Genomic DNA, 11222 nt, shown 5'->3' with positions numbered 1-11222 from the left:
CATGCAGATATCTTGGTTAGGGCGACTGCCCATGTACCTGCGCATCTGGATTTATCTGCACACTGTGTACAAGGTCTGTGTAGTTATTTTTGCAAGCTGTATCTACAGTGTCTCCATGTTGAAGTGCTCATTTAGTAAGCCTGGGAGAATCATACATGGACACATGGGCTTGTGAACATTTGTGTTTGTGTGTCCACTGCCCGATTGTATACCGACAACATTCTCCAGTCTGCAGCAGATGATGGAACTTTTTAACCGCACATCTTTGGGGCGTTTCTTTGAGGACTGAGGGGGAAAGAAGCTAGAGGGAGCCCTATTCGGGACTCTGGCTAGGTTGTGGAAGTGTGGGGAGGTGGCGAGGGGTGCGTGGTTTTCTGTATATGAGTGGGAGGGTGGTGTGCCCAGATGTGAGTGTGTTTGCGCCCGGGATATCGGGGCCTCCATCTGCCTGGCAGTCTGCCGCCTCAGCAGCAAGGGTTTGGATTAGGGAGGATGGGTATGTAGGAGGAGTGGATGGAAATGTGTGGGAGGAGGGGTTGGGGTGGGAGAGGGAGCCGACAGAGGGGCGTGGCCATCCATCTAGTTTCCCCGCCCACCCTGTCCGAGGTGGCTCGTGATTGGCTTCTAGACCGCAGGGCTCAGGTTACATTCGCGAGCAGAGCTGAGCGCGGGAGAGAGGACCCAAGAGCGCAGCTGAGGGTTCGGCGCCAGTAGGCGCGGCGCAGCTCAGCCCCCGAGTCTCCGCCTGGCACCACACACCCCTACCCCCGCCTTGCTCCAGCTCCGCCCAGCCGAGGACCCCCAAAACCAGTATGGACTGCTGCACCGTAAGTTAGAGGGCCTGGGGGACGGGTACCCTGCTTGGTATGGGGCAGGGACTCCCGGGAACCCCCTGGAGGGTGAGGGAGAGAGGGAAGTGGGTGCAAAGACCTAGGAACAATAGGTGTGCCTGCTGAGACGTGGTGGTGGGTGGTGAAAGGCACCCGCCTGGTTTGGAAGCCCTGGGATAATGCTCCCCATTCGCGGGGGCGTCTGGGCGCCCATCCTCCAGGCTGTCTGGGTTGGACTGGGAACTCGGCATGGCTCTGCAGCGGGGAAGCTGCAGGTTACGGGAAAAGAGAAACTTCCCTCTAGAGAGATGCTAGCAACCATCCCCTAGTGATGTTGCAGCGACTCCCTTCCGACTCCCACCAGGCTTTCGGCCCCCATCCCACTGCCATTGCGGTTGGTGGGCGCAACAATATGATCCTCTGGACCTTCGAGCCCTGTTTGGCGCAGGCTAGGATAGGAGGTTCATATTGGGTAGCTTAGTTGTGACGATGGACAGCGAAGAACCTAGTCAGTGTGGTTCTGAGGAGGGGTTGGCCCGGCTCCCAATCCCTTCTAGCCCCAGAGGGGACTGGGTGACCGCGAGAGAGCCCTGCTGGCGAGGGAAGGAAGTGTCTGCAGTTTGTCGGCGCCCACGGAGACCTGGATGCGCAAGTGGCTAATGTCAAAGTAGGTTGCTGTTAAGGAGACTCTGGTATGAAAGCGCTTGGCTCACTAGAAGAGTACAGTGATCATACACATATAAATTTTATTTTTAATGATTGGTTTTTAGCCCCCACATATGGAGACAGACTACTGCAAAGTCCTTGCATTCTCAGCCATTCAGTCAACCCAGCTAATGATACAAGAGCTTATGACTTGCTTGCTCCCCACCCTCCATCCTTAAAAAGGGGGTGGGGGTGAAGTTTGGAAGGACAGCTTAGATTATAAGAGGTGAGATTTCCTTATAACTGGGTACCAAGAAGCAGAAAGAATTTAGGACCAAGTCATTGTGGTTCTTATTATGATTTTAACTCATCTTAATGTTAAACATTGTTGTCAATTTGTGAATGTTTACCATGTACCTAACACTTTACATTTAATCATCACAATGGCCCTGTGAAGTAGATATTATTTTCCCCATTTTACAGATGTGCAAACTGAGGCTTAGAAAGATTAAATGATTTGTCCAAAGAGGTACAGCTTCTAAGTGTGGAGACAGGATTCAAATACTCTACCTCTCCTCTAAATATTTACTATTTTCCTCATTATAAAGGTAATATGCTCATAAAAGAAAATGTAAAAACTAAAGATAAGCATAAAAAAGAAACACGCCAGTCATCTATAATCCTACCCCCTGGAATAGCCCTGTTAACATGTCTCATACCAGTCTTTTCCTCTGTTATTCTCCAGAAAGCAATTTTTGATTGTGGAAAGAGGAATGGGCTCTTAATAGAGGTTCTTGGGTTACACCAAAGAAGAGCTCCTTATCCCTAAAAGTATTTTATAAAGTAGAGAAAATAAGTGGATAGAGGGCTCTGCATGTGTATGTGGTGGTGGCAGGGGAGGGGGGCAATATTGCTGAGATGGTAAGAATGATGGCGAAGGAAAAGCAGGTAGCATGTTGAGTGGAAAGAGGAGAGAGCAAATAATCCAAGAGGCTGGGGAAGGAATGTAACTTGTCTCAGATGGTGCCTGCAGGAGTAATTAGGGTAGAATGTTGGGTCCCTGCCTGTGGGACCTGGTCTGCCCTGACTGTGCTCTTGAGTGTCCAGAAAGCCAAACTGAGTGATTGGTAGGCATGTGTGGAATGAGTGTCCCCTGAAAAGAGGAGAAGCTGCCCACCAAACTGTACAGAAGAGGCAAATACACAACTATCCCAGTTGTTCTAGCTGGGATGGGTGGTGACGCAGGTCAGTCTTAGTGCTGTTGGAGAAAGAAACCCCTTCCTCAGTTCAACCTCCACAACTGGCAGCTGAGGAGAGGTCTGCTTGAACTGGTTTCTTGGAGCAGTGTCCTCTTATGAGGAGAAACTTCACGGTTCCCTGAGAATATCCCAAGAAAGGCTTGAGCTCTATGAATCAAAGAACCAAAAAGCGAAAAGCATTACTTTGGTTCATAAGTGGGGAATAAGATACCAGGGAGAGAGCACAACATCAAGGGAGCACAAAAAAGTGTTCCAGGCCCTCCACAACCACACTGGTCTCCTGATCATTCCTTTTAACGACATTTAACTCAATTATGGGCACACACTGAAGAACTCTGAAATCTAGGAAATGAAGACAGCCTTCAGAAGCATGATGAGGAAAGGCATTCGTAAACCTGTGGTTAGACCTCTGGGGTTTAAATCTGTGCTCCTGGGACGGAACCTGGTTGGGGTGGCGATCACCGAAGCCCCACTGATACCCATCCCACTTTGGTGAACTGGGTGGGGAAACGAACATAACTGAATGACTACATGAGATCTTGGTCATCTCATGCCCACGAAGCAAAACACAGTGAAAGCAGTGGAAATCCTTAGGCCAAAAATGTTAGGATAATTTTCCTACAAGCAAGAGGATCAGATCAAAGGAGAAATGTCCTTCTGATTGCATAGTAACCATCTGCAAGCCAACCCACATCAACACCCAGGCGCTCAGGGGCTCGGGCCCTCTCCTGCCAGAGCCCTGCCTCTGAAATCAGTGTGGCCAATCAGTTACTGGCCCCTTTCTACTGGCTGGGGCAGGCTGTGGGAGAAACAGAGACCTGGGGTGTGGGGGTGAGTCTGATTATTATTAGGTTGAACCATATGACATTGTTTTTATATGACCACTTTTGGCCTACAAAACCAACTATTTCACATCAACTTATTATTTAAAATAATTGTAGTAATATCTGCCATTTATTGAACAACTAGATTGTGCCAGAAACTTTATGCATATCATGTTGTTTATTCTTCCCCACAACCTACAGAGGTAGATATTATCCTGACTTCAGAAGGGGCCCTTTTGAGCTGGAGGCACCTCTGAGGACGGGGAGAGGCAGCCACGTCCAGGAGTGCCTGCTGTTGTTCACTTTGCTCCTCCACCCCCTGCTCCCTCCAGTCAGCTCTACAGCCTACCCCCCGCCCCCCCCAACTCGATTCATGGCAATGGGCCCTTTGCCACTCAGAGCTCTCTGGCTGTCTTGGATCCCATTCCATCGTGTGCTTCTCTTTCCTGAGTGGGGAACACAACCGAGTCCACCTGAAACTGAACCTTCCTTTTTTCCTGCCGCTGCCCAGAAGGGGGACACATACGCGCGCCTGCGCGCACACACACACACACACCTGCACGCCCCCCTGCCTTAGCCCTTCTCCGTGCCTTCCCTGCACTTCCCACTCCTGTGTCACCCTCCTCAACCCCCACGACTCGACTCCTACCCAACCCTCTCCGAGTCTCCGCCCAGTCACCGCACAAATACCCCTGCCCCGCCCCCAGGAGAGCGCCTGCTCCAAGCCGGACGAGGACATTCTAGACATCCCACTGGACGATCCTGGTGCCAACGCTGCCGCTGCCAAAATCCAGGCGAGTTTCCGAGGGCACATGGCACGGAAGAAGATCAAGAGCAGAGAGAGCGGCCGGAAGGGCCCCGGCCCCGGAGGGCCTGGCGGAGCTGGGGGCACCCGGGGAGGCTCGGGCGGCCCCAGCGGAGACTAGGCCAGGTGAGCCGGTCCTCTCCCAGCCCTGGGCCCGCCGAGAGTGCCCGCTCCTCCTCCCGAGGAGCGAGGAAGACTGAAGGCGGGCTGAGCGAGAAGACGGGTTTGGGAAGCTGAGGGTGGGGCCCTGGAAGTGGTGGGGGAGCTCAGGGCGCTGCGCCCGAGAGCTCACCTATTTCTTTCTCTACCCTCCCTTCTGCCAACCCCTCCCCGAACGAAGAACTGAGCATTTTCGAAGGTAATGGTACGACCTCAAGGCGGGGTGGGAACCCTGAGTGGGAGGGAAAAAAGAGAACCCAGCCCCCACCCCTCCCCTCTGCCCGCCCTCACCCCTCCCAGCCCGGGAAAATGCACCTGAGACTGCAGGGTTTCTGACACATCAAGACGCCTGAGGCTGCGAAAGGGACACACCTGAACCAACACAGATATGCAGTTACCCCGTCTGGCTACTTGAGCACGGCCGGGGGGCTCTAGCGCACAGTGGTGCACACACGTACAGGCCACGGCTGGGTTCAGCTCAGTGGTTTGGGTCGGGGGTGGGGTTCAGGGTGCCTAGGGCCCCCTGGCGCTCCCGCCCTGCTGTCCGGGTCTAGGAAGGGGGAGAGGAAGTACCAGAGAGGCAGGTGCTCAGACCTTCTCTGTCCTCAGTTTCCGAGGAGCGATGGATGCCGCGTCCCCTTGGCAGTGACGAGACTTCCCTGCGGTGTTTGCGACCCTCTCCTTTCCACCAACCTGCCAGCTTCAGAAGCCTCCCCACGTCCCCAGAGACCCTGTCCCAGGCAGGCTCCATCGAGGAGTTGCTAAGTCTGTGCCCTTTCATTTGGTTCTCCATTCTAGTATGGTCCCGTTCGTCCTCCTTCCCCACCCTAGCCCCAAACCTCACCCTCCCCAATCGTCATTCTTTGCTTCTCGCCGGGTCTCCGCACCAGCATGCAGTTTTGCCTCCACAGCCTCCGTGCGCTCCCCTAGGTGCACCGCAGAGGGCGCCCTACCCTCTGCGTTGCCCGAGGACACTCACTTTAAAAAAGTGCTTTCGTTCCGTGCACAGCTAAAGGGGACGCCTTTCGTCTCTGCTGTTCTCGCCCTCAACCTGCCCTAGAACTTTGGATCGGGGACGAGGAGAGCGGGGAAGAGAGTTTTTATGGTGTTCAATACCCCTTGCTCTGATGGGAAGGGAAGTCCCTATTTCACACCCTTCCCCACGCCTGCCTGTAATTGGTCCTCCCCTCACCCTTGCGCACCTGGAGAGCCACACAGGTACCAGCTTTCTTGTTTTGCGAACGCCGGAGCGAGGGGGTGGCTCCGTGGGAGGAGTCTGTTGTGGCCCGGCCCCTGCCCTGCTGGCTCCGCCCCCGACGGACTCCTGGGGCTGTGGCCGGAAGGTTTTGTTTTTATCTACGAGTGTGCATGTGACTGCTGGGTTGAAATGTGAACAATAAACAGGAATGTCCAAGTGTTCCAAGGGTGGTAGAGGTGAGGATGCTTGAGTGCTCAAAATTTGAACAAGTCTCCTTTGACCAAACCAAAAAGTGGAGGTGGGAGGGGGAAAGGGGCGAGGGACCTGTTAAAACCTTCCCTTCCTGCCTCCGGCATCAGTCTGGGAATGGAAGCCTCTTCCTTCCCCTACTGTACTAATACTCTTTGGGCCGCCTAGGGGACATTTGCTATACCGCAGAAAGAAGAGGGAGACAACATGGTACCCAGAAGCTTTAATTGTTGATATTCCCCCTCAGCAGTGAGCAGGGAAATCAGACAACCATAGGGAGGTTGGACTTGGTGGCCTTCACAGTGATGGCAGAAAGGGGCTTCTCCAGGAGCCCATTGCTAGAATCGGCCTTCATGGAAGTTTGTTCAGAAATCCCAGGAGCTATGGCATCCTCTCTGATAGATAGAAACACATTCTTAGTGAAGACTAGAGGCATCCCTCAGAGGACACCCTTCCCTCACAACCCAGGGACGTTTACACTTTACTGTGCCTGAGAATCATTTGTGGAACTTTGGTTGAAATAAAGATTCCAGGCCCCATCGCCCCCCAACGCACACACAGATTCTACTTCAGGAGGGGTAAGATGGCCTGAATCTGAATGTTAACAAGCTCCCAGTAATTTCTGTCCAGGTAAACCAGGGGACCACACTTGAAGAAATACTGCTCTGGTCCCTATTTTGAACCCCACAATTGACAGCGATGACAGAGGCAGCTTCTCTCCTTGCTGCCCCACACAGAATCACACCCAGTTGAACAAATCTCAGGGCAAAGCTCAGGGCCGATCTAAGTCCTGGCATCGACATCCTGCTGACGTATATGAAAAGGACTTAAAAACCAAAAATGAAAATTCTGTTAAGTATGAGGACCATGAGAGCAGCTTATGAGTCAACCCCTCCACCTATACATTTAGCTCACACACAAATACACGGGCTACACTGCCATCCCCACCACCAAATCCCAGGACTGAGTGGTACTCCTTACTCCCAAGATGTCAGACCTTGAGGGCTGAGATCTACCCTTAGTCCAAACCCTTTCGTCCCTCTCTGCACTACCCTCCACCCTTCTGCTTACCGAAGGTCACTACCCCTGTATATCTCGTTGGGCCTCTTCCTCCTCTCTTTCTGGAATCTTATTAGGCAGAACACAGCGACGGACAGGAACAGCACGCTCAGGAGCACTCCGATCACAGCCCCAGCCACTCGACCTTTGGAAGGGTCTAAGGATACACAGGATCCTCAGAGCTGCAGACCCACCTTGGCCCCTCCTCAGACAATTTCATGCAGCCTCTGCAATCCAGGTCTGCCAGCCCGGCCTCTGCCCAGCACCCCTACCGGTCACAGAGAGGGTCAGTTCACAGGATGCACTGCCCATCTGGTTGGTGGCCACACAGCGGTAGGTGCCCGACGAGGCCAGGGAGAGATTGGTGAGAATGAGCTGACCAGACGCCTCATCTAGGGAGCAAAGAGGAAGTGTTTCATCACTCATTCAGCTCACAGGGAGCATCTACTATGATGAAAGCATTTTTCATTTCATCCTTACAACCGTCCTGTCAGGAAGGGACTAACATCATTTTATTAGTGGGAAAACTGGCTCAAAGAAGGAAAGTAATTGTCCAAAGTGACCCAGAGAGGAAGTGACAAAGCCACTGCAACTTCTGTGCTCTTTCCGCCCTACACAACTGCATTTAAAGGGGAGGGGAGACCACACACACTTGAAGGGTTCAGAAATAGGCAATGGAATCAGGGTGGGGTGCTTACTGGCTGATGTCAGGTTCCTGGTTGGGGGGAAGAGGCTTCATTGCTAGAAACTGTCTACTGGGATGGCTCTAAGCTGAACCAAGCGCTTTTCTAAGCTGCTTACCTTCCCTTTAGAAGGCAGAGCACACACGGGAGGTGATCTGGGGGCTCTGGATTGATAAAGGGTTTGCTGGGGCCGAGAGGAGAGAGAGGGCACTGGAGCCAGCATGAGGAGGCTGAGAAGCTGTGACTCTTAGCCAGTTATATGGTTCCTCCAGAGAAACTGGCTAAGTGATCCAAGATAGTCTGTGCTACTCTGCCTCAGTTTCTCTTCTAGGAAGTTTGAGAACTATTCATGACCCTTAAGAAATCTAAAAGAAATCCCTCCCAAACAAACAAGTGGGAATCACAGGATGGCTCTGCCTTCCACTCACTCTCTTCCTTTATATCGGAGTATATTTAGCTTGAGAAATGCTTCCAGTATCATGCTGTCACAGACTATGCAGGCAGACAGACAGGAGGGACCAATACAGAACCAAGAAAGATGCAGGGAGAAGGTACAAGCATTTGTCTCATTCCCGCAGGTATGGGGCTGGTACTATGGGTGTGTGGGGTTTAGAGACCAGATTTGCCCAGGTCCTGAGTCCCATCTTCCTTGATGCCCCGGCCCTTACCTTGCACCATGCTGCCAGGAGAAGGTGTAGGAGAAGATCCAAGGTGGACCCAGTTGTACACTGGCCTGGGAGCTCCTTCGGAAGAGCTGCACCTCAGTGCAGCAGAGCCCCCCACAGAGATTTGACCAGTCTGACTGCACGAGGGACTACTGGGGGGCACTGCAAAAATCACAGAAAGAACCGTAGTGATTTTCTATCTCCACTCTCATTAAGGACTAGATTTCCTAATTCAATAGTCCCACCAAATAGCAGTCCACTTTTGCCCACATACCACTGTCTTCCCAGGAAACGATTTGCTCTATTGGAAATTCTGATTGTTAGAAAAATCTCATGTTGAGCCCAAATTTGTGTTAATATAATATCCGCCCATTGGTCCCAATTCCTGCCCTCTGGACCCACAGAGAGAAATGAAAAATGTTCCCTCTGCAGGACAGCCCTTCAGATTTCTGAATGCAGCTGCCATACCACCTCCTAAGTGTTTTCTTTTCCATCTGAACATCCACAGCCCCGTTCATAGTTTCTTCTTTTTGCTCATCCCTGAGCAGGCTCTAGCTTGGGGAGAGATGGAGGTTCTGGACACAAAATTGGTGCTTAGTGTGGTAGGGGCCCTTGTTCTTTTAATGGTCACCCCCCTTCTCTGCCACTGACCTGGAGAGGGACAGACTCTCAGATATGAATGGGAGGTGCTCCCAAAGATGGAGCTGTTGGGGCCATGACTCAAACCCTGTATGTGGAACCTTTGTTACTAGGGATTGAGGGAGGAGCACTCTTTGTGGAGGGTGGAGCGGGAGTATGACTGGCTGGATTAGAAGCCTTGAGGAAGGAGGCACTTTCCCTTGGGGTCCCCAGTAAAGTTGTACGGTTGGGCTGGAAAGAAAGATATGTGGGGATTTATCGGGGCCAGTGAAATCTTTCAGGGTATATGGGTCCCCAGACTGCCTTACCCAGCACAGTAAGGTTGATTAGCCCCAACCCATTGGTGTAGAAATCTGGTGGGTTCATAACTTGGCAGAGGTAGGTTCCAGTATCTGAGGGGTGGACATCAGTCAGTTTCAGGGTGGCCACTCCTCCTGTGGGGGGGTTCTGAAGCAGGCCGGCCCTCTTTGCCTTGGAACCAGCTGGGTACAGATGTCCATTGGTGAAGTACAGGATCTGGGGAGAAGCAGAAGACACACACAGCTCCTTTTCCTGGCTGGCATCCGCTCTGCAGTCCGTTCTCCCTTACACCAGCCAGAGAAGCTGATGCTCCAGTCAGAACCATGAAGGTCTAGCGCCCCAAATACTAGCCCTTTCCAAGTGCTAAAGGAACTATATTCATTGCTTTCAGCTAAGTATGATTCTCATTTTGGGGGTGAGGGGACACAAATATTTCTGGAAGGGGCAGCATTTTATCCTACTTTCAATCACAACAGCTGAGCATCAGTTTAATAGCTGTATTAACTGAAGCTGGGACTGCACTAGGAGTTGCACATTGGGAGATGGGGAAGGAAGGTGGCTAGACCATGTATGTGATCTGGGATTACGCCGATTGCTGTCCTCAGAAGATCTAGAAAGAGTCCACTTATTTTTTTCATCCCAAGGCACCTGCCCTCATCCTAGGTGCCCCCCCCCCCCCCGCTCCTGCCTCTCGGGCCCACCCCGCGCAGGCCAGAGGCCCCCGCCCCCACTCTCAGCTCACGGGGGTGGACGCAGAGATGGGCTTCCCAGGCTGCACGAAGCTCCACTCCAGGGCGAAGCTGTCTGTCACTGACGTGCTGTAGCTGCAGGTCAGCTCGGCGGTCTTGCCCACCTGCGTGCTCAGGGGCTCCGCGGGCACGTGCACCTCCACCGCAGGGCCGGGGGCTGGGGGCGCACAGGGAGAGCCAGCCGGGGGCTGGGGGTGGGGGGCTGGGGGAATCTCCGCGATCGGGAGCCCGGCCCACCATATCCCGCGAGAGGCTGGGGCTCCACTCCCTTCTGGAAACCTGAAGTTTCAGGAGGGAGGAGCACACACCGAGTTTTGTGGGTGAAAGGACGGGACTGGCCAGGTATGAGGGTGTGTTTGCCGGGCAGAGGAAACAATGGTTCTGCGGCGGTTCAGCCCTCCCGAGAGGCCCAACTCGCTGGCGGGCTCGCGCGCCCTGACCTCACCCTCCGGCCCTGGACGCCCCCTCCCAGGCCTCGGCAGCCCCCACCGCGCCCGGCCCCTCCTCACCGGTCAAGAAAACCCAGCCCAGCAGCGCCCCGCACAGCAAAGGCCCCGGGAGCCGGGCCATAGCCTGTCCCGCGTCTCTGCTCTGTTGTCTCGGTCTGGGAATGGAAGGCGGCACCCACAGGGCAACCTCCCGGGCTGGGCAGGGGCGAGACTGGCTATCGCAGAGCAAACAAGGGGAGAGGCCGGCGCCCCGGAGTAAGGAACCGCCTCTCCCTCCAGCCTCAGTTCTGGAACCATCTTGGCCCTATTCCTTTCTTCTGTCCTGCCCCCAATTTCCGAAGCTGTCAGGCCCTGGGAGAGGACTGGGCTGGGGATGGACACCTGAAGGGAAGGGGTCAGAACTGCATCTCCGGAGGGACAAGAATGCCCTGGAGGCCGAGGTCTGACCACCTGGGAGCTGGCAAATGACACTATCACTTTGGGGCCTCACACCAAAGACTCTTTGATGCCTTCAGAGATTCTAGTTCCTTCCAAGCCCCCCCTCTTCTCGCTGAGATCCCTTCTCTGGCATTTTTATCACCACTGGCTGGGGTAGGAGTCTCCATGGAAACTACAGACTCTTCCCTACTCCCATCGTCACTCCTTTTTACGGGCAGAGAGGCCGAGACTTGGAGGGGGTGTGTTTGTTAAGGGTTCGGGGGTCTGGAAG

At 53.6% G+C, this 11222-nt stretch overlaps 2 protein-coding genes across 2 annotated transcripts; one reads left to right on the top strand and one right to left on the bottom strand.

Moving 5' to 3' along the window:
- Window positions 1–641: 641 nt before the first annotated feature.
- On the top strand, window positions 642–5941 carry NRGN (neurogranin). Its single transcript, XM_036277207.1, has 4 exons — window positions 642–827; window positions 4266–4489; window positions 4704–4721; window positions 5132–5941. Exons 1-2 carry the CDS (start codon window positions 813–815, stop codon window positions 4482–4484), a joined length of 234 nt encoding a protein of 77 aa, XP_036133100.1. The 5' UTR covers window positions 642–812; the 3' UTR covers window positions 4485–4489; window positions 4704–4721; window positions 5132–5941.
- A 236-nt stretch (window positions 5942–6177) lies between these two features.
- Window positions 6178–10658, bottom strand: VSIG2 (V-set and immunoglobulin domain containing 2). The gene is made up of 7 exons (XM_036277206.1): window positions 10574–10658; window positions 10058–10221; window positions 9324–9531; window positions 8380–8538; window positions 7301–7420; window positions 7041–7185; window positions 6178–6364 (listed from the first exon to the last, which is right to left on the bottom strand). The coding sequence occupies exons 1-7, from the start codon at window positions 10632–10634 to the stop codon at window positions 6232–6234; spliced, it is 990 nt and encodes a 329-aa protein (XP_036133099.1). The 5' UTR covers window positions 10635–10658; the 3' UTR covers window positions 6178–6231.
- Window positions 10659–11222: the final 564 nt, after the last annotated feature.

This window comes from Molossus molossus, unplaced genomic scaffold, assembly GCF_014108415.1.
Source record: "Molossus molossus isolate mMolMol1 unplaced genomic scaffold, mMolMol1.p scaffold_m16_p_22, whole genome shotgun sequence".
Classification (NCBI taxonomy): domain Eukaryota; kingdom Metazoa; phylum Chordata; class Mammalia; order Chiroptera; family Molossidae; genus Molossus; species Molossus molossus.
The sequence above is the reverse complement of the archived record's forward strand: the minus strand, read 5'-3'. Positions and strand labels throughout refer to the sequence as shown.

Coding starts and splice junctions, on each gene's coding strand:
- VSIG2 (XM_036277206.1), bottom strand. CDS start 10,634: ATGGCCCGGCTCCCGGGGCCTTTGCTGTGCGGGGCGCTGCTGGGCTGG. Junction 7,186..7,300: donor ACTGACCCTCTCTGTGACCG/GTAGGGGTGCTG, acceptor GTGTATCCTTAG/ACCCTTCCAAAGGTCGAGTG. Junction 6,365..7,040: donor TACAGGGGTAGTGACCTTCG/GTAAGCAGAAGG, acceptor TCTATCTATCAG/AGAGGATGCCATAGCTCCTG.